Source organism: Rhinoderma darwinii, chromosome 2, assembly GCF_050947455.1.
Source record: "Rhinoderma darwinii isolate aRhiDar2 chromosome 2, aRhiDar2.hap1, whole genome shotgun sequence".
In the NCBI taxonomy this organism is placed as follows: Eukaryota; Metazoa; Chordata; class Amphibia; order Anura; family Rhinodermatidae; genus Rhinoderma; species Rhinoderma darwinii.
The window spans coordinates 458,773,258-458,797,758 of record NC_134688.1 but is presented as its reverse complement, the minus strand read 5'-3'; the positions used below and the strand labels follow the sequence as shown (position 1 = coordinate 458,797,758).

Here is a 24,501-nt window from a genome sequence, read left to right as displayed (position 1 = left end):
CATACTGCAGACATTTCGCTGACATTCTAATTTCTATGTACTTTTGTGTGGTCTCAGAAAGGACGTAAAATCACACTGAACCCCAAACGCCATTTTGGATTAGGTCAATTCTGCAGGGTTACGTCATGAATTCCGTTCGTACCTGTTAATTCACTATGCGGTTTGCCCATAGCAAAAATGGCTACTGCGTCGCCTGTAATGTACGTAAAGTAAGGTTTCTTACAATAACTTTATTAGTGCTGCTGTGTATGCAATTCTATTGATAATTGCTGAACGAAACTATGCTGAACCCCGCCCTTGCCAGTGCCTGATCATGTGATCATCTGAAGCCCTTTAGTCCAATGGGATGTAGCGCTTACAGATATATGGCTCTCTGGACCCTAGAAGTATTGCTGTGTTGGTAAGTTTACCCATAAGTCAGTGACAGCTGTCTATGTTGTCACTATAGTCTGAATGCATTCCAGCTGGGACTTGTAGTACTATCACTATAATAAACTTCAGATTGCCCTGGAATTTATACAGTTAACAGCTGAGACAGGCAAAGCTATTCGCCATCTTCGCGATTCGCCGTTACATATATTCAGGCATTACTATATTAGGACAAATGACTGACTAAGGTGTGTTTGCCAACTGAAATGCCACAACACATACGCGATGTGTGAACCCGACCTTATCTTTGGAGATAAGCGTCGTCGTATGTGTCCTAGATGAGATAAGTGGCACCATAAGTGTCTGGCAGCAGCCTATCCACGTCTCCCTTTCGTAATAAATAATTCAAGCTCAGATCCGAGCATGTGTATAGGCGAATCTATAGTGCAGATGTCCGCCATTGCCGAAGCGCCCATGGACTTCTATGGGCGAGTCCGTGACGCAATTGCGGACAGGAATAGGACACGTTTTATATTTTGCGGATCATTTCTACCGCCCGGACACACAGCCGTAAATATACAGAAAGGTTTTTGTGCCATATAGAAATGAATGGGTCCGCAATTTCATCCGTAATTACCCGATCCGTAACTACGGTCGTGTGCATGAGGCCTGACTTTTTATCATCCATCTTTTTATTTTCCTTCAGACTGTCTCTGAGAATGACGAGTTATGAGGAGGCAGAGGCGCAGATTTCGGAGCTGGATCTTCTATGCAGCATGTTCCCCAATGAAGACGAGTTCAGCGTCACTGATCAGCTGGCGCTGGCTGAGCTGAGGGATTACACCGAGAAGCGCGCCGCCATCACCCCAACTTTCCAGATTCAGTTCACTCTGACCATGAAGCTGGGTGATACTGATAATGTCCAGGTGAGGTTGCCTCAAACACGGACTAGACTGCCAGGGACCCTGGAGAGAAGACAGAAGAGCTTTTCACCGCCGCTGTCTTCTCTGTATGCAATAAGCGCTATGTATAGAAGGAGAGGCAGCTTCTATTGGTTCCGGTGGTCACATGACTGATCACGTGATCGCCGGGATACCAGTAGCAGGAGGCTGCTCCTGGGTCTAACTACACCCAGCACAGTTAACAGCGACAATATCCACTATTACACAGCTGTTTCCCCTGTAACTGGGCCAAGTGGAAAAGTATAGTGACAAAAAAAATCCAAAAGAAAACTACCCAAAGGTCTTTTCTGACCATAATAATAATAAAAATTAAAAGTAAAGAAAACCTGGCACATAAAATACCCTCCTAAAAAAATAATCCCCCTGCCAATCATTGTCGTAATACGAGCCCCCTGACCCAATTACCCTAATATTGATGTAATATATCAAAATTCACGTTCGACAATAACAAATCACAAATAAAAGCTCTATTTTAGGGTAACACTTTATTATTACCAGACACAATGAGGTCAGAATCTAAAAAAAGCATCTATTATTACCATTTTTCCAAACTAATAAGGCTGAAAAATGCTAAAAATTCCAAAATGATGTGTTTTAAAATGATAAGAAAAGATAAATGTGTATTAAAATAAGAAAAAACAAAAATCACGTCGCTAGCCCAACAAATACAAATGTTCTGACGTGCTAAAAATGACTAAACGGTGCCTGGTCCTGAACCGGTTAAGGTTAAACCAGTATGGGCCCTGAACAGGAGTTTTCTTTTTGGGTGGGGTTTTATAGGGGGACGCCTGATATCCCGCTAACTTACACGGCTGGGCAGTGCAGCAGGAGGGAAGCCCTATATACTGTATAATCACCTCTCCTCCAATCAGCATTGCTGACCATGCTCTTAAGGTGGCCGTACCTATTCAATAGTTGTCGGCCGAATGCTTGTCCAGCCGACAACTTTTAGTAACAAACTCCCCATAAACGTACAGACTCAGATTGGCCGAGCGGGCATGTGTTCTGAATGGCAAGGGAAGTTAGCCGCTGCCAAACACCTCTAGTGGTGGCTGATCTCTCCTTAGAACAGAGAAACGGGCATGATGAAATTCAACATGCCCGATCCTTTTTTTACCTCACATAGGACAAACAAACGACCTTTGGCACCCGCTGGTTTAAAGGGGTTTCTGAACATAAAAAGTATGATCAACTAGCCTAAAATATACCAACAATAATCTTCTCCATGTACCTACGCCTTCAGACCCTTCACCATCCCTCCGTTGCTCCTTTGTTTACTGGGCTGCGTAATGATGTGTCATCTGTAGGCACCATACATCACATGACTGCAGCGGACAATCACCGATCGCTGTGGTGACACGTCGTCCATAGTGATGTCCATAAACAAATCATTTCAAAGATTGGTTTTCCAGGTATATAAAGTGTACATACTTTATAGGGGCACTCCACTTTGGACAATTCCTATTTGTTATTAACCCCTTCCCGACATGCGCCATACATGTACGGCGCAGTGATTGTGCGGGCTCAGAAGCAGAGCCGGCACCATCACCGCGGGGTGACAGCTGTATTATACAGCTGGCACCCTCCTGTAACTGCCAGGACCGGAGCTACTCTCCGATCCGGCAGATTAACCCCTCAGATGCTGCGCTCAATAGATCGGCAACCCAGTAATGCAATCGCTGGGTTGCTGTGGCAATCGGACGCCAGAAAATGGCGTCCGAGTCTGCCTTTTACGGGAGCCGATGAGGACCCGCCTTCGGCGTGTCCTCATAGGCTTGCTGTCAGTGAATAACTGACAGCGCTAATACACTGCACTACGTATGTAGTGCAGTGTATTAGAGTAGCGATCGGGGCATCAGGCCCTCATGTCCCCTAGTGGGACAAGTCAGAAAAGTTAAAAAAAGTTAATAAAAATGTGGTAAAACAATAAAAACACACACATTTCAAATAAAAATAAAGCTAAACTGACTTTTTTCCCATAGTAAGTCTTTTATTATGGGAAAAACCGTAAAAATTAAAAAAACTATACATAATTGGTATCGCCGCGTCCGTAACGACCCAAACTACAAAACTATTATGTAATTTATCCCGCACGGTAAACGCCGTAAAAAAAAACCATGAAAAACAACGCCAGAATCTTTGTTTTTAGGTCACATCTCCTTCCAAAAAATGCTATAAAAAGTGATCAAAAAGTCACATTTACTCCAAAATAGTACCAATAAAAACGGCAATCCGTCCCGCAAAAAATAATCCCTGACAACGCTTTGTGCACGCAAAAATAATAAAGTTATGGGTCTTAGAATGTCGACACAGAAAACAAATGATTTTATAAAAAAAGTGATTTTATTGTGCAAAAGCCGCAATACATAAAAAAAACTATATAAATTTGGTATTGCCGTAATCGTATCGACCCGCAGAATAAAGCGAACATGTAATTTAGGGCGCACTGTGGATGCCGATAAAAAAAGCAATAAAAAACGATTCCAGAATTGCTTGTTTTTGGTAATTTCCTTTACCAAAAAATGAAATAAAAAGTGATCAAAAAGTCGTATGTGTTCCAAAATGGTACCAATGAAATCTACAGCCCGTCTCGCAAAAAACAAGCCCGCACACCGCTCAATCAACTGAAAAACAAAAAAGTTACGGCACTAGTAATGCGGTGATGAAAAACATCTCAATGCGCAGGTCGGAGGGGAACATTCCTGCAGTTTCAGGGCCCTAGTATTTAGGAACTAGGAAAGGGAAAGGACATAGCACATCCGCTGGAAGCGAGGGCGCCCGTATTATACCAGCGCAAAACTTTCCCAGCAATATTTCCCAAACTACGAAGGAGAAAAAGTCCCCAAAAGGTGCAGAGCGTTACAAAAGGGGGGATAAGAAAGAAAACCGTTTATCAGTGTGACGCCGGCCTGCGCATAACGGATCGCTTCACAGCGTAACACACATCTATGGATAATTGTATTATTTACCCCATTATTATACCCTCTTATTATGCCATGATGTACTCCGCACATATTACATATACCCTGATGTACTCCGCACAGCCTACATATACCCTGATGTACTCCGCACAGATTACATATACCCTGATGTACTCCGCACAGCCTACATATACTCTGATGTTCTCCGCACAGTTTACATATACCCTGATGTACTCCGCCCAGCTTACATATACCCTGATGTACTCCGCACAGATTACATATACCCTGATGTACTCCTCACAGCTTATATATACCCTGATGTACTCCGCCCAGCTTACATATACCCTGATGTACTCCGCACAGCTTACATATACCCTGATGTACTCCGCACAGATTACATATACCCTGATGTACTCCGCACAGATTACATATACCCTGATGTACTCCGCACAGCTTACATATACCCTGATGTACTCCGCCCAGCTTACATATACCCTGATGTACTCCGCACAGCCTACATATACTCTGATGTACTCCGCACAGATTACATATACCCTGATGTACTCCGCACAGCCTACATATACCCTGATGTACTCCGCACAGATTACATATACCCTGATGTACTCCGCACAGCCTACATATACCCTGATGTACTCCGCACAGCTCACATATACCCTGATGTACTCCTCACAGCTCACATATACCCTGATGTACTCCTCACAGCTTACATATACCCTGATGTACTCCGCACAGATTACATATACCCTGATGTACTCCGCACAGTTTACATATACCCTGATGTACTCCGCACAGATTACATATACCCTGATGTACTCCGCACAGCTTACATATACCCTGATGTACTCCACACAGATTACATATACCCTGATGTACTCCGCCCAGCTTACATATACCCTTATGTACTCCGCACAGATTACATATACCCTGATGTACTCCTCACAGCTTACATATACCCTGATGTACTACTCACAGATTACATATACCCTGATGTACTCCGCACAACTTACATATACCCTGATGTACTCCGCACAGATTACATATACCCTGATGTACTCCGCACAGCTTACATATACCCTGATGTTCTCCGCACAGATTACATATACCCCTGATGTACTCCGCCCAGCTTACATATACCCTGATGTACTCCGCACAGATTACATATACCCCGATGTACTCCGCACAGATTACATATACCCTGATGTACTCCGCACAACTTACATATACCGTGATGTACTCCGCACATATTACATATACCCCGATGTACTCCGCACAGATTACATATACCCTGATGTACTCCGCACAGCTTACATATACCCTGATGTTCTCCGCACAGATTACATATACCCTGATGTACTCCGCACAGCTTACATATACCCTGATGTACTCCGCACATATTACATATACCCTGATGTACTCCGCCCAGCTTACATATACCCTGATATACTCCGCACAGCTTACATATACCCTTGATGTACTCCGCACAGATTACATATACCCTGATGTACTCCGCCCAGCTTACATATACCCTGATGTACTCCTCACATATTACATATACCCTGATGTACTCCGCACAGCTTACATATACCCTGATATACTCCGCACACATTACATATACCCTGATGTACTCCTCACAGATTACATATACCCTGATGTACTCCGCACAGATTACATATACCCTGATGTACTCAGCACAGCTTACATATACCCTGATGTACTCCTCACAGATTACATATACCCTGATGTACTCCGCACAGATTACATATACCCTGATATACTCTGCACACATTACATATACCCTGATGTACTCCTCACAGATTACATATACCCTGATGTACTCCGCACAGATTACATATGCCACCACATTATAAACTGAATACCAGCAAAACTCAAACAAAACTACCAAGCAAAATCCATGCTCAAAATGGCGGTCTTTCCCTTCTTAGCCCTACAGTGTGCCCAAACAGCAATTTATGGCCACAAGTAAGGCATTACCATACCCGGGAGAACCCGCTTAACAATTTATGGGGTAAGATTCTCCAGGGGCACAACATCTTGTGCGGTGAATGGGCAGATCAGTGGAAAAATTGCAATTTTCACTTTGCACCATCCACTGCGTGTTCATTTCTGAAAAACACCTGTGGAGTCTAAATTCTCACTACATCCCTTGATAAATGCCTTTAGGGGTGTAGTTTCTAAAACGGGGTCACTTTTGTTTGGTACATCAGGGGTTTTGCAAATGCAACATGGCGTCCGTAAACCATTCCAGCAAAATCTACGCTCCAAAAGATAAATACCGCTCCTTTTCTTCTGAATGCTCCCATATATGTCAACAGCTGATTATAACCACATATGGGGCGTTACCGTACTCGGGAGAAATTACTTTACAAATGTTGGGGTGCTTTTTCTTCTCTATTCCTTGTAAAAATGAAAAATGTTGATCTAAAACGACATCTTGTTGGAAAAAAAAATTATTTTTCATTTTCATGGCTTAATTCTAATTAATTCAGCAAAAAAACTTTGGGATCAAAATTTTCACTATACCCCTAGATGATTCCTCAGGGGGTGCAGTTTCCCAAATGGAGTCAATTTTGGGGTGTTTCCACTGTACTAGTACTACAGGGGCTCAGCAAATGTGACATGGCGCCCAGACACTTTCCAAAATCCAAATGGTGCTAGTTCCATTCTGAGCCCTACCGTGTGTCCAAACAGCCGTTTATGACCACATGTGGGGTATTGTTTTACTCGGGAGAAGTTGCTTTACTAATTTTATGGTGCTTTTTCTCCTTCAGTCCTTGTGGAAATGAAAAAAAAAACCTAAACCTACATTTTATTTAAAAAAAAAGAAGATTTTCATTTTTACGGCCTACTTCCAATAAGTTCTGTAAAACACCTGTGGGGTCAAACTGCTCACTGTACTCCTAGATAATTTCCTCATGGGGTGTAGTTTCCAAAATGGGGTCACTTGTTGGGGGTTTCCACTGTTTTGGTCCCTTAGGGGCTTTGCCAATGTGACATGGCCTCCGCAAACCATTCCTGCTAAATTTGAGTTCCAAAAGCCAAATGGCGCTCTTTCCCTTCTCAGCCTCGCCGTGTGTCCAAACAGCCTTTTATTACCACATGTGGGGTATTGTTTTACTCGGGAGAAATTTCTTTACAAATTTTATGGTGCTTTTTCTCCTTTAGTCCTTGTGGAAATGAAAAAAAATTTGCTAAACCTACATTTTATTTGAAAAAATGTAGATTTTCATTTTCACAGCCTACCTCCAAAAATTTCTGCAAAAAACCTGTGGGGTCAAAATGCTCACTATACCCCTAGATAATTTCCTCAAGGGGTATAGTTTCCAAAATGGGGTCACTTGTTGGGGGTTTCCACTGTTTTGTCCCCTCAGGGGCTTTGCAAATGTGACATGGCCTCCGCAAACCATTCCTGCTAAATTTGAGCTCCAAGAGCCAAATGGCGCTCTTTCCCTTCTAAGCCCTGCCATGTGTCCAAACAACCGTTTATTACCACATGTGGGGTATTGTTTTACTCGGGAGAAATTTCTTTACAAATTTTATGGTGCTTTTTCTCCTTTAGTCATTGTGGAAATGAAAAAAAATTAGCTAAACCTACATTTTATTTGAAAAAATGTAGATTTTCATTTTCATGGCCTAGTTCCAAAAATTTTTGAAAAAAAACTGGCCGGTCAAAATGCTTGCTACACCCCTAGATAAATTCCTCGAGGGGTATAGTTTCCAAAATGGGGTAACTTGTTGGGGGTTTCCACTGTTTTGTCCCCTAGGGGGCTTTGCAAATGCGACATGGCCTCCGCAAACCATTTCTGCTAAATTTGAGCTCCAAGAGCCAAATGGCGCTCTTTCCATTCTAAGCCCTGCTGTGTGTCCAAATAACCGTTTATTACGACATGTGGGGTATTGTTTTACTCGGGAGAAATTGCTCTACAAATGTTGTGGTGCTTTTTCTACTTTAGTTCTTTTGGAAATGAAAAAAAATTAGCTAAACCTACATTTTATTTGAAAAAATTTAGATTTTCATTTTCATGGCCTAGTTCCAAACATTTTTGCAAAAAAACTGGCCGGTCAAAATGCTTGCTACACCCCTATATAAATTCCTCGAGGGGTGTAGTTTCCCAAATGGGGTCACTTTTGGGGGGTTTCCACTGTTTTAGTTCCACAAGACCTGTTCAAAGCGGATATGGTGCCTAAAATATATTCTAATAAAAAGGAGACCCAAAATCCACCAGGTGCTCCTTTGCTTCTGAGGTCGGTGTTTCAGTCCAGTAGCACACTAGAGCCACATGTGGGATATTTCCTAAAACTGCAGAACCTGGGCAATAAATATTGAGTTGCATTTCTTGGGTAAAACATTCTGTGTTACAAAAAAAATGGATTCAAAATGAATTTCTGGAAAAAAATAATTAACTTTGTAAATTTCACCTCTACTTTGCCTTAATTCCTGCGCAATGTCTAAAGGGTTAAGAAACTTTCTAAATGCTGTTTTGAATACTTTGAGGGGTGCATTTTTTAAAATGGGGTGACTTATTGGGGGTTTCTAATATCTAAGGACCTCAAACCCACTTCACAACTGAACTGGCCCCTGTAAAAATAGCATTTTGAAATTTTCTTGAAAATGTGAGAAATTGCTGCTAAAGTTCTAAGCCTTGTAACGTCCTAGAAAAATAAAATGATGTTCAAAAAATGATGGCAATCTAAAGTAGACATATGGGAGATGTTAGTTAGCAACATTTTTGTGTGGTATAACTGCCTGTCTTACAAGCAGATACATTTAAATTGAGAAAAATGCAAATTTTTGCAATTTTTCGCTACATTTTGGTGTTTTTCACAATTAAATACTGAATGTATCGGGCAAATTTTGCCAGTAACATAAAGTCTAATGTGTCACGAGAAAACAGTCTCAGAATCACTTGGATAGGTAAAAGCATTCCGGAGTTATTACCATATAAAGTGAAACATGTCAGATTTGAAAAATGAGGCTCGGTCAGGAAGATCAAAAGTGGCTAAAGAGGGAAGGGGTTAAGGTCCCTTGACAATAAAATGTTTACAAAGTGTCCCCCTGTTGAGACACCCAGAGATCATCTGTAATCGGTGGTGAAACCTGACAATAAGTTTTCAGTTTCCCTGCAGCGCCACCACAGGGGAAATTAAGCATTACAAAATGCCCATTCAAGTTAGCGGGTTGTCTGTGTAATGCGGGACAGGACAGGTCCTCCAGAGCCAGAGACATTCCTTGTAACCACTCTCCGCTCTGGCCAAGACATGAGGATCTGGAACATTAACTCACAATTTCCTAATAGGGTGTATGACAATGGGTTTTCTAAACTAGTCATTCCCGTACCCACTCTATTTTGGCCCTTGATGACCAAAACATTTTCAATGATTTTTTGTATTGGTCAAATGCCTATAAATTGTTTCATTTTTATGTTATTAAAGCAAACAGGGCTTTACTTTTTGCTATTTTAGAAATATTATTTTTTTATTTTTTAGCACATCATAAGACCCCTAAAATAGAGGCAGTTTTTTTGCCATTATTTGCCAGTTTTTTTTTTTTTTTTATTACATATAGTTAGGGTCGCTGCATTAGGTTCAGGGTAGGGCTGGGCAATTATGACCTAAATCAAAGTCAGGATTAATTGAACATGTAACCTCGATTATGATTAATGAAAGATTATTTAAGCCACACCCCTTTTGCATACCATGCCCCCTATTTGCATGCTGCACTAATGAATTAATATTCCTTGAGCCTGCTGTATACTACTGTATATAATAAACTCCCTGACACTGTCTCCACACAGTATAATGCCCCCATAGTGTTCCCCACACAGTATAATGCCCCATAGCTGCCCCACACAGTATAATGCCCCCATAGCTGCCCCACACAGTATAATGCCCCCATAGCTGCCCCCACACAGTATAATGCCCCTATAGCTGCCCCACACAGTATAATGCCCCTATAGCTGCCCCACACAGTATAATGCCCCTATAGCTGCCCCACACAGTATAATGCCCCTATAACTGATCTCCACACAGTATAATGCCCATATAGTGCCTCCACACAGTATAATGCCCCTATAACTGCCCTCCAAACAGTATAATGCCCCCATAGCTGCTCCACACAGTATAATGCCCTTATAACTGCCCTCCACACAGTATAATGGCCCTATAGCTGCCCTCCACACCTTATTATGCACTCCCATAGCTGCCCGACAAAATAATAGCCCCCGCACAGTATAATACCCCCATAACTGCCCCATAGCTGCCCTCCACTCAATATAAAGTCACCCATAGCTACCCCCAAACAGTATAATGCCCCCATAGCTGTTCCCTGCACAGCCCCAATAGTGCCTCATAAAATACATACTCACCTAACCCCGTTCCAATGACGAGTGGAGGAGATCCTCTGCTCTTCCGGTCTGTGTGGCTCGGCGCAGAAAGGTGCGATGACATCACTGCCACACGCCTGTCTGCGTCGAGCCGTGAGCATCTGGCTATATATAGTGAATGGTAGAGCAGGGACCTTATGGCTTCCTGCTCCACCATTGGGTTCAACCGTATCTGCCCCCTTTGGATGCAGATACAGTTGAAACCGGGGGAAAAAATTAAGAAAACCAAAATGTGCAAGATGATGTAGGTTCATTGTGCTGAATTTTGCTTTTGGGTTTTCTTCAATTAATTGCCCAGCCTTAGTTCAGAGCATTGGATGTGGAGGATTTTTTAATATGACTATTATTGTTGTTGTTCATTAGGATTTTTTTTTTAAATTAAATTTTTATAATGAGAAGCTTAAAAGGTCTGAAAATGTAGATTTTTTTTTTCTCCTATAAATTGTGTGTCCGTAGTCGCCCCAGTTACCGGAGAAACACTGATCACGTGACACCCGTTGCTGTCCGGGCTGTGCCGCTGCCTACGTTGCATACTCGTTGCTCATTTGATCTCTCTGTATGAAGCGGCTGTAAAGATAGAAACCGTAACATACCGTTTCTGCTTTCTCTTGCGGGTGCCCGGCTGTCCCTCACACACCGGTACCCAACCCACGGCTACATGAAAGCTTTTGTGGCCGTTATAATAAAGAACATTTATTGACCACCATACAAAAAAGACTTAAGTCGGTCATTAAGGGGTTAATGAAGTCCATCACATTATATACGATATACGTGTATTAAAACGTTTGTATTGTTGTGCCCGCTGTTCACCAACATGAACTCCAACACTATACCCATTGGCTGTAGCAAAGGTATTGGTACGCTGGGAGAACCCTTGTAAAACGGATTGATCCCACCATTACTTTACATAGGGGCAGGCAGGGGAGATGTGCCCTACAGCGCCACTTATCTCAGGGGATAGAATCAGATCGGAATCATTTGCCCTGTTCGTTCTTCTTCCTCTGGCATCAACCCTCGAGCACGTGACTGCCGGCTCCTATAGACATCAGATTGTTTATTATCTTATTGATTACTTATCCATTACCAACGCTCTTCCCTTTCTTGCAGCACGTGCTGTCGTTACATTGTTCATACCCTTCACACTATCCAAATGTGCCACCAGAAATAGTCGTCAGGTAAAGTTTACAAATGAAGATTTCCCCTTTTTTCTTTTAAGAATTGAAAATGTTTCCTTATCCTAGTGTGGTGGGGTCTAATACAACAGGTGGAAGCTCTAAACTAAGTTATGAGGTGTCTTATGCAAATTGTAATAAGTTGTTACATGTGGTGGCTGTAAAGAGGGTCTGTCATGTCTTTAAATTAGGGCGTTTATTAAATGCTCAATGGAAACATTAGCCCAGCATCTAGATAGATAGTGTACACTGTATGTACAAGGTCCAGATAGGTAGTACATACAGCGTCCTGATAAATAGTATCATGCACGATTCAGATAAATACTGTATGCTGTGTGTACAACGTCCAGATAGATAGTACATAGCGTGTTCAGATAAATAGCGTCATACAGCATCCAGATAAATAGCGTCATACAGCATCCAGATAAATAGTATCATACAGCATCCAGATAAATAGTGTCATACAGCATCCAGATAAGTAGTGTCATACAGCATCCAGATAAATAGTGTCATACAGCATACAGATATGTAGTGTCATACAGCATCCAGATAAATAGTGTCATACAGCATCCAGATAAATAGTGTCACACAGCATACAGATAAATAGTGTCATACAGCATCCAGATAAATAGTATCATACAGCATCCAGATAAATAGTGTCATACAGCATCCAGATAAATAGTATCATACAGCATCCAGATAAATAGTGTCATACAGCATCCAGATAAATAGTGTCATACAGCATCCAGATAAATAGTGTCATACAGCATCCAGATAAATAGTGTCATACAGCATCCAGATAAATAGTATCATACAGCATCCAGATAAATAGTGTCATACAGCATCCAGATAAATAGTGTCATACAGCATCCAGATAAATAGTGTCATACAGCATCCATATAAATAGTGTCATACAGCATCCAGATAAATAGTGTCATGCAGCATCCAGATAAATCATTCCATTCAGAATCCAGATAAATAGTGTCATACAGCATCCAGGTAAATAGTAGCATACAGCATCCAGATAAATAGTAGCATACAGCATCCAGATAAATATTATCATACAGCATCCAGATAAATAGTATCATGCAGCATCCAGATAAGTAGTGTCATACAGCATCCAGATAAATATTATCATACAGCATCCAGATAAATAGTGTCATACAGCATCCAGATAAATAGTGTCATACAGCATCCAGATAAATAGTGTCATACAGCATCCAGATAAATAGTGTCATACAGCATCCAGATAAATAGTGTCATACAGCATCCAGATAAGTAGTGTCATACAGCATCCAGATAAATAGTGTCATACAGCATCCAGATAAATAGTATCATACAGCATACAGATAAATAGTGTCATACAGCATCCAGATAAATAGTGTCATACAGCATCCAGATAAATAGTATCATACAGCATCCAGATAAATAGTGTCAGGCAGCATCCAGATAAATAGTGTCATACAGCATCCAGATAAATAGTATCATACAGCATCCAGATAAATAGTGTCATACAGCATCCAGATAAATAGTATCATACAGCATCCAGATAAATAGTGTCATACAGCATCCAGATAAATAGTGTCATACAGCATCCAGATAAATAGTGTCATACAGCATCCAGATAAATAGTGTCATACAGCATCCAGATAAATAGTGTCATACAGCATCCAGATAAATAGTGTCATACAGCATCCAGATAAATAGTGTCATACAGCATCCAGATAAATAGTGTCATACAGCATCCAGATAAATAGTGTCATACAGCATCCAGATAAATAGTGTCATACAGCATCCAGATAAATAGTGTCATGCAGCATCCAGATAAATAGTGTCATACAGCATCCAGATAAATAATGTCATACAGCATCCAGATAAATAGTATCATACAGCATCCAGATAAATAGTATCATACAGCATCCAGATAAATAGTGTCATACAGCATCCAGATAAATAGTGTCATACAGCATCCAGATAAATAGTATCATACAGCATCCAGATAAATAGTGTCATACAGCATCCAGATAAATAGTGTCATACAGCATCCAGATAAAGTGTCATACAGCATCCAGATAAATAGTGTCATACAGCATCCAGATAAATAGTGTCATACAGCATACAGATATGTAGTGTCATACAGCATCCAGATAAATAGTGTCATCCAGCATCCAGATAAATAGTGTCATACAGCATCCAGATAAATCATTCCATTCAGAATCCAGATAAATAGTGTCATACAGCATCCAGATAAATAGTGTCATACAGCATCCAGATAAATATTATCATACAGCATCCAGATAAATAGTGTCATACAGCATCCAGATAAATAGTGTCATACAGCATCCAGATAAATAGTGTCATACAGCATACAGATATGTAGTGTCATACAGCATACAGATATGTAGTGTCATACAGCATCCAGATAAATAGTGTCATACAGCATCCATATAAATAGTGTCATACAGCATCCAGATAAATCATTCCATTCAGAATCCAGATAAATAGTGTCATACAGCATCCAGATAAATAGTGTCATACAGCATCCAGATAAATATTATCATACAGCATCCAGATAAATAGTGTCATACAGCATCCAGATAAATAGTGTCATACAGCATCCAGATATGTAGTGTCATACAGCATACAGATATGTAGTGTCATACAGCATCCAGATAAATAGTGTCATACAGCATACAGATATGTAGTGTCATACAGCATCCAGATAAATAGTGTCATACAGCATCCAGATAAATAGTGTCATACAGCATCCAGATAAATCATTCCATTCAGAATCCAGATAAATAGTGTCATACAACATCCAGATAAATAGTGTCATACAGCATCCAGATAAATATTATCATACAGCATCCAGATAAATAGTGTCATACAGCATCCAGATAAATAGTGTCATACAGCATACAGATATGTAGTGTCATACAGCATACAGATATGTAGTGTCATACAGCATACAGATAAATAGTGTCATACAGCATCCATATAAATAGTGTCATACAGCATCCAGATAAATAGTAGCATACAGCATCCAGATAAATATTATCATACAGCATCCAGATAAATAGTATCATACAGCATCCAGATAAATATTATCATATAGCATCTAGATAAATAGTATCATACAGCATCCAGATAAGTAGTGTCATACAGCATCCAGATAAATAGTGTCATACAGCATCCAGATAAATAGTGTTATACAGCATCCCGATAAATAGTGTCATACAGCATCCAGATAGTGTCATACAGCATCCAGATAAATAGTGTCATACAGCATCCAGATAAGTAGTGTCATACAGCATCCAGATAAATAGTGTCATACAGCATCCAGATAAGTAGTGTCATACAGCATCCAGATAGTGTCATACAGCATCCAGATAAATAGTATCATACAGCATACAGATAAATAGTGTCATACAGCATCCGGATAAATAGTGTCATACAGCATCCAGATAAGTAGTGTCATACAGCATCCAGATAAATAGTGTCATACAGCATCCAGATAAATAGTGTCATACAGCATCCAGATAAATAGTGTCATACAGCATCCAGATAAATAGTGTCATGCAGCATCCAGATAAATAGTGTCACACAGCATCCAGATAAATAGTGTCATACAGCATCCAGATAAATAGTATCATACAGCATCCAGATAAATAGTGTCATACAGCATCCAGATAAATAGTGTCATAGAGCATCCAGATAAATAGTGTCATACAGCATCCAGATAAATAGTGTCATACAGCATCCAGATAAATAGTGTCATACAGCATCCAGATAAATAGTGTCATACAGCATCCAGATAAATAGTGTCATACAGCATCCAGATAACTAGTCATACAGCATCCAGATAAATAGTATCATACAGCATCCAGATAAATAGTGTCATACAGTATCCAGATAAATTGTGTCATAGAGCATCCAGATAAATAGTGTCATACAGCATCCAGATAAATAGTGTCATACAGCATCCAGATAAATAGTGTCATACAGCATCCAGATAAATAGTGTCATACAGCATCCAGATAAATAGTGTCATACAGCATCCAGATAACTAGTCATACAGCATCCAGATAAATAGTATCATACAGCATCCAGATAAATAGTGTCATACAGCATCCAGATAAATAGTGTAATAGAGCATCCAGATAAATAGTGTCATGCAGCATCCAGATAAATAGTGTCATAGAGCATCCAGATAAATAGTGTCATACAGCATCTAGATAAATAGTGTCATACAGCATCCAGATAAATAGTATCATACAGCATCCAGATAAATAGTGTCATACAGCATCCAGATAAATAGTGTCATGCAGCATCCAGATAAATAGTGTCATACAGCATCCAGATAAATAATGTCATACAGCATTCAGATAAATAGTATCATACAGCATACAGATAAATAGTATCATACAGCATCCAGATAAATAGTGTCATACAGCATCCAGATAAATAGTATAATACAGCATCCAGATAAATAGTATAATACAGCATCCAGATAAATAGTGTCATACAGCATCCAGATAAATAGTGTCATACAGCATCCAGATAAATAGTGTCATACAGCATACAGATATGTAGTGTCATACAGCATACAGATATGTAGTGTCATACAGCATACAGATATGTAGTGTCATACAACATACAGATATGTAGTGTCATACAGCATCCAGATAAAGTGTCATACAGCATCCAGATAAATCATTCCATTCAGAATCCAGATAAATAGTGTCATACAGCATCCAGATAAATAGTGTCATACAGCATCCAGATAAATATTATCATACAGCATCCAGATAAATAGTGTCATACAGCATCCAGATAAATAGTGTCATACAGCATACAGATATGTAGTGTCATACAGCATCCAGATAAATAGTGTCATACAGCATCCAGATAAATAGTGTCATACATCATCCAGATAAATAGTGTCATACAGCATCCATATAAATAGTGTCATACAGCATCCAGATAAATCATTCCATTCAGAATCCAGATAAATAGTGTCATACAGCATCCAGATAAATAGTAGCATACAGCATCCAGATAAATATTATCATACAGCCTCCAGATAAATAGTATCATACAGCATCCAGATAAATATTATCATATAGCATCCAGATAAATAGTATCATACAGCATCCAGATAAGTAGTGTCATACAGCATCCAGATAAATAGTGTCATACAGCATCCAGATAAATAGTGTAATACAGCATCCCGATAAATAGTGTCATACAGCATCCAGATAAATAGTGTCATACAGCATCCAGATAAATAGTGTCATACAGCATCCAGATAAATAGTGTCATGCAGCATCCAGATAAATAGTGTCATACAGCATCCAGATAAATAGTGTCATACAGCATCCAGATAAATAGTGTCATACAGCATCAAGATAAATAGTGTCATACAGCATACAGATAAATAGTGTCATACAGCATCCAGATAAATATTATCATACAGCATCCAGATAAATAGTGTCATGCAGCATCCAGATAAATAGTGTCATACAGCATCCAGATAAATAGTGTCATACAGCATCCAGATAAATAGTATCATACAGCATCCAGATAAATAGTGTCATACAGCATCCAGATAAATAGTGTAATAGAGCATCCAGATAAATAGTGTCATGCAGCATCCAGATAAATAGTGTCATACAGCATCCAGATAAGTAGTGTCCTACAGCATCCAGATAAATAGTGTCATACAGCATCCAGATAAATAGTATCATACAGCATCCAGATAAATAGTGTCAGGCAGCATCCAGATAAATAGTGTCATACAGCATCCAGATAAATAGTATCATACAGCATCCAGATAAATAGTGTCATACAGCATCCAGATAAACAGTATCATACAGCATCCAGATAAATAGTGTCATACAGCATCCAGATAAATAGTGTCATACAGCATCCAGATAAATATTATCATACAGCATCCAGATAAATAGTGTCATGCAGCATCCAGATAAATAGTGTCATACAGCATCCAGATAAATAGTGTCATACAGCATCCAGATAAATAGTGTCATGCAGCATCCAGATAAATAGTGTCATAGAGCATCCAGATAAATAGTGTCATGCAGCATCCAGATAAATAGTATCATACAGCATCCAGATAAGTAGTATCATACAGCATCCAGATAAATAGTATCATACAGCATCCAGATAAATAGTGTCATACAGCATCCAGATAAATAGTGTCATACAGCATCCAGATAAATAGTATCATACAGCATCCAGATAAATAGTGTCATACAGCATCCAGATAAATAGTGTCATACAGCATCCAGATAAATAGTATCATACAGCATCCAGATAAGTAGTGTCATACAGCATCCAGATAAATAGTGTCATACAGCATCCAGATAAGTAGTGTCATACAGCATCCAGATAAGTAGTGTCATACAGCATCCAGATAAGTAGTGTCATACAGCATCCAGATAGTGTCATACAGCATCCAGATAAATAGTGTCATACAGCATCCAGATAAGTAGTGTCATACAGCATCCAGATAAATAGTATCATACAGCATCCAGATAAATAGTGTCATACAGCATCCAGATAAATAGTATCATACAGCATCCAGATAAATAGTGTCATACAGCATCCATATCAATAGTGTCATACAGCATCCAGATAAATAGTGTCATACAGCATCCAGATAAATAGTGTCATACAGCATCCAGATAAATAGTGTCATACAGCATCCAGATAAATAGTGTCATACAGCATCCAGATAAATAGTGTCATACAGCATCCAGATAAGTAGTATCATACAGCATCCAGATAAATAGTATCATACAGCATCCAGATAAATAGTATCATACAGCATCCAGATAAATAGTGTCATACAGCATCCAGATAAATAGTGTCATACAGCATCCAGATAAATATTATCATACAGCATCCAGATAAATAGTGTCATACAGCATCCAGATAAATAGTGTCATACAGCATACAAATATGTAGTGTCATACAGCATCCAGATAAATAGTGTCATACAGCATCCATATAAATAGTGTCATACAGCATCCAGATAAATCATTCCATTCAGAATCCAGATAAATAGTGTCATACAGCATCCAGATAAATAGTAGCATACAGCATCCAGATAAATAGTATCATACAGCCTCCAGATAAATAGTATCATACAGCATCCAGATAAATATTATATAGCATCCAGATAAATAGTATCATACAGCATCCAGATAAGTAGTGTCATACAGCATCCAGATAAATAGTGTAATACAGCATCCCGATAAATAGTGTCATACAGCATCCAGATAAATAGTGTCATACAGCATCCAGATAAGTAGTGTCATACAGCATCCAGATAAATAGTGTCATACAGCATCCAGATAAATAGTGTCATACAGCATCCAGATAAATAGTGTCATACAGCATCCAGATAAGTAGTGTCATAGAGCATCCAGATAAATAGTGTCATACAGCATCCAGATAAATAGTGTCATACAGCATCCAGATAAGTAGTGTCATACAGCATCCAGATAAATAGTGTCATACAGCATCCAGATAAATAGTATCATACAGCATCCAGATAAATAGTGTCATACAGCATCCAGATAAATAGTGTCATACAGCATCCAGATAAATAGTGTCATACAGCATCCAGATAAATAGTATAATACAGCATCCAGATAAATAGTATAATACAGCATCCAGATAAATAGTGTCAGGCAGCATCCAGATAAATATTGTCATACAGAATCCAGATAAATAGTATCATACAGCATCCAGATAAATAGTGTCATACAGCATCCAGATAAACAGTATCATACAGCATCCAGATAAATAGTGTCATACAGCATCCAGATAAATAGTGTCATACAGCATCCAGATAAATAGTGTCATACAGCATCCAGATAAATAGTGTCATACAGCATCCAGATAAATAGTGTCATACAGCATCCAGATAAATATTATCATACAGCATCCAGATAAATAGTGTCATGCAGCATCCAGATAAATAGTGTCATACAGCATCCAGATAAATAGTGTCATACAGCATCCAGATAAGTAGTATCATACAGCATCCAGATAAATAGTATCATACAGCATCCAGATAAATAGTGTCATACAGCATCCAGATAAGTAGTGTCATACAGCATCCAGATAAGTAGTGTCATACAGCATCCAGATAAATAGTGTCATACAGCATACAGATATGTAGTGTCATACAGCATCCAGATAAATAGTGTCATACAGCATCCAGATAAATATTATCATACAGCATCCAGATAAATAGTGTCATACAGCATCCAGATAAATAGTGTCATACAGCATCCAGATATGTAGTGTCATACAGCATACAGATATGTAGTGTCATACAGCATCCAGATAAATAGTGTCATACAGCATCCAGATAAACAGTATCATACAGCATCCAGATAAATAGTGTCATACAGCATCCAGATAAATAGTGTCATACAGCATCCAGATATGTAGTGTCATACAGCATCCAGATAAATAGTGTCATACAGCATCCAGATAAATAGTGTCATACAGCATCCAGGTATGTAGTGTCATACAGCATCCAGATAAATAGTGTCATACAGCATCCAGATAAATATTATCATACAGCATCCAGATAAATAGTGTCATACAGCATCCAGATAAATAGTGTCATACAGCATCCAGATAAATAGTGTCATACAGCATCCAGATAAATAGTGTCATACAGCATCCAGATAAATATTATCATACAGCATCCAGATAAATAGTGTCATGCAGCATCCAGATAAATAGTGTCATACAGCATCCAGATAAATAGTGTCATACAGCATCCAGATAACTAGTCATACAGCATCCAGATAAATAGTATCATACAGCATCCAGATAAATAGTGTCATACAGCATCCAGATAAGTAGTGTCATACAGCATCCAGATAAGTAGTATCATACAGCATCCAGATAAATAGTATCATACAGCATCCAGATAAATAGTGTCATACAGCATCCAGATAAATAGTGTCATACAGCATCCAGATAAATAGTGTCATACAGCATCCAGATAAGTAGTGTCATACAGCATCCAGATAAGTAGTGTCATACAGCATCCAGATAAATAGTGTCATACAGCATACAGATATGTAGTGTCATACAGCATCCAGATAAATAGTGTCATACAGCATCCAGATAAATATTATCATACAGCATCCAGATAAATAGTGTCATACAGCATCCAGATAAATAGTGTCATACAGCATCCAGATATGTAGTGTCATACAGCATACAGATATGTAGTGTCATACAGCATCCAGATAAATAGTGTCATACAGCATCCAGATAAACAGTATCATACAGCATCCAGATAAATAGTGTCATACAGCATCCAGATAAATAGTGTCATACAGCATCCAGATATGTAGTGTCATACAGCATACAGATATGTAGTATCATGCAGCATCCAGATAAATAGTGTCATACAGCATCCAGATAAATAGTGTCATACAGCATCCAGGTATGTAGTGTCATACAGCATACAGATATGTAGTATCATACAGCATCCAGATAAATAGTGTCATACAGTATCCAGATATGTAGTGTCATACAGCATCCAGATAAATAGTTTGTACAGGATTCAAATAACAGATCTATAATTTAATGAAACATTAGGGGTGGCGGTAGGGACATTTTTAATGTGGTGTCTGCCTGTCTGCATTGCCAGCATCTTCCGCTCCGACTAATGCTGCCGACTCTATTCCAAGCTCCTCCTCACATAATGCTGCTTTCGCAGAGCTCTGGTAAACACTCTAAAAAATCTCTTCCTGTCAAATAGGTCGCCATCCCTTGTCCGGTCGCAACAGGCACAACTTAATTCAGACCTAAATACGTACTTGATAAGCAACTGTAGTGGAGATGTCTGCATGTTAAGTGTCACTGAGTGGGTGCAAGACAATGCTGAAACCTACCTGAACACAGTGACTCCTACAGATAACCAGCAAGGAGAAGCAACATCCGAAGACGCCATCTTTACTAGATTGTGGATTTACAGTCACCATATATACAATAAGTACAAAAGGAAGTATATATTAGACTGGTCGAAGGAGTTGGGACTGTCTGGCTTCAGCATGCCTGGTAAACCCGGTATTGTGTGTGTGGAAGGAGCACAGGAGTCATGCGAAGAGTTTTGGTCCAGGTACGTGTGTGAGGGCTCTTGAAGACGAGCTTGCTCCTCGCCCGTGTGCGGTCTGTTGAAATAACGGACAGCACACGGACCCATGCAAGTCAATAGGGCTATTCAGACATGCGTGATTTTTCACGCAGCGAGTGTCAGTTGCGTAAAACTCACTGCATGTCTTATATCGATTAATTTTTGCGCCCGTTGAAGTCTTTGGGTGCGTGAAAAACATGGACAGCAGACGGACAACATCTGTGTGCTGTCTGTGTTTCACGCATAAGTTGGTAAAAAAATGCAGAGAAGTAAAAAAAAATAACAAATGTAAGTGCTTACCGAGGATAATCACGGACGTGGAAAACTGACGCCACACGCAAAGCACACTGATGTGACACGGAACGCACACTGATGTGACACGGAACGCACACTGATGTGACACGGACATGACATGCAGGAAATACGGACGTGTTTTGCGCACGTAAATCGGACCTGCTCGTGTGAATGAAGCCTAGGAGTCCTTTCTGATAAATAGCTGGAACGCTAATTTCCACTTTTTTGTAATGTTCACGGTCATCTCTATACAATGTAATGTTTCTGGCGTCTGCATGTATTTACCTGCATCGGTGTCTGCCAACAGATGCGGGAGGGGTACACAGCGCTGTCATTTTATGGGCTGGAAGCAGGAGCAGTCTATGACTTCTTCTCCTGGAGGTGAAGGATCTGGTTGCTTTCAGTCACAGTATTCAGCTCCATACATCCATTCCCATATGGAAGCACCTGGAAGATCAATGTATAAGGGGTACGGCGCAAAACCCAATTTCCAGCACTGATCCTCTAGTCGACAAGGTGACTGGCGTGTGCCCAGTCCTGGCATTAACCCTATATGTATATTCACATTCTGTTTCCCACTACACAGCCAGATTCTTGGCATGATCATCATATTCGTCCATGAAATTGATCCATGTATGGCCAACTTCACCATGTCTGTATCCAACCTAAATTGGATGTGACTGAAAGGAGGCGACAGTCCTACTGACCAGAGATATTAGACCAAAAATTATTATTCACAGGCACATTCTGATCAGCTGAACGTGACACATCTGGCGCCGTTTATCTCCAGGGAAAACAATAGGTCTGACAGGTACAAGTCCAACCTGTCACAACATTGGAGACAGCCTGGGGGCGCTGATAGATATTTTTAGCGGATCCTGTATAGATCGCCTGGATCTGCCAACTGAACTCTAGAATCTATGGTCCTCTCTATACAGTGTAATGTTTATTACCTCTCTTATTTTTCAGAATAAGAAAACTGACATGGAAGCGCATTTTAATTAGACATAGGGAAGACGTCCAGTTGTCCTCCTCGGCCTCAGAGACTCAAGAAATACAGAAACTGAGAAAATTCCCAGGTCTGGAGGAGAAGGCATTTGATGTACATGGAGCACGAGGAAATCACATGGACTTAGGCCAGCTCTACCAGTTCCTCCAGGAAAAAGGATGTGCGGACATCTTTCCTATGTACTTTGGGATAGAGGGACGATAGAAGAGGCAGATCCTGGGACGTTCTCTGGATGTGGAGACCGTGCAGGCCCGGCTGACGTAACGGACATTGTCTAGAATAAATTGTTCTTCTCTTTTTATTTGCCTTGTTCAGTGTGAACCATTCCTTTAGGTCATCCATTCATTATAACAGGAACATATATAAGGTCGGGTTTAGACGTGGCGTAAATACTGCGCGTTTTCCGCAACGCATTTTGTTGCGGAAACTCTGCAGCATAATACGGAAGCACAAAGCGGATGAGATTTGAACAGACCTCAATCCACACGCTGCGTAAATGCGGAGCAGAAAAAACGCTAAAAAATTTACCTGCGGTGCGTTTTTTTTAATCCGATGTATGTCAATTGTATTTTCGTAAACGCTACTTTTTTGTTGCGGGTATTCCCCATTGTATTAAATGGGGAGGTAAAACCTGCAACAAATAGCAGATGTAACGTATTTTTGCTGCGGAAAAGCTGCGACTGTGCCGCCAAAAAATGCAACTCAGAAAAAAAATAATCTTATACCTACCCAAAATTCTGTGCTTCTTTGTCCAGGGCGGCCTCCGGCGATGATGTTTCATCCCATGTGACCGCTGCCGCCAATCACAGGCTGCATCAGTCACACTGGATGAAACGCCATCCCAGGAGGCCGGTTTGCAGGACGTCAGAGGGTAAGTATGTGGTTTTTATTTTTTTACGCGCTGTTTTCCGTAGCGGACATTCTGTCCGAAAAACTGCACCACAATTTGGTGCGGGTTTTTCTGCTGGAATTCCCTGCGGGCCCAGAGCAGATACACAGCGTATCCGCCCTGCGTAAACATAGCCCTAGGGTCAATGACCTGAAATATAGCCGTAGGCCGCCTGTGTATGGGAAGCGAGTGTGTTATCCACATGTTTAGCCTTACACCCTACATTACTCTATTCATAAATAACACTCCCTGCCCTTATTGTCAGGCAGCT

General features: G+C 40.0%; 1 protein-coding gene across 1 annotated transcript; it reads left to right on the top strand.

The window, feature by feature from the left end:
- The first annotated feature begins 243 nt into the window (after positions 1-243).
- RWDD2B (RWD domain containing 2B) lies at positions 244-23,642 on the top strand. The gene is made up of 5 exons (XM_075850957.1): positions 244-400; positions 1,076-1,295; positions 11,782-11,849; positions 21,664-22,023; positions 23,302-23,642. The coding sequence occupies exons 2-5, from the start codon at positions 1,089-1,091 to the stop codon at positions 23,543-23,545; spliced, it is 879 nt and encodes a 292-aa protein (XP_075707072.1). The 5' UTR covers positions 244-400; positions 1,076-1,088; the 3' UTR covers positions 23,546-23,642.
- Positions 23,643-24,501: the final 859 nt, after the last annotated feature.

Bases quoted from the DNA above. Each gene is read 5' to 3' on its own strand.
- RWDD2B (XM_075850957.1), top strand. From the start codon at position 1,089: ATGACGAGTTATGAGGAGGCAGAGGCGCAGATTTCGGAGCTGGATCTT. The intron at 11,850-21,663 runs GTAAAGTTTACA...CCTGTCAAATAG, and splicing joins CCACCAGAAATAGTCGTCAG to GTCGCCATCCCTTGTCCGGT. The intron at 22,024-23,301 runs GTACGTGTGTGA...CTTATTTTTCAG, and splicing joins TGCGAAGAGTTTTGGTCCAG to AATAAGAAAACTGACATGGA.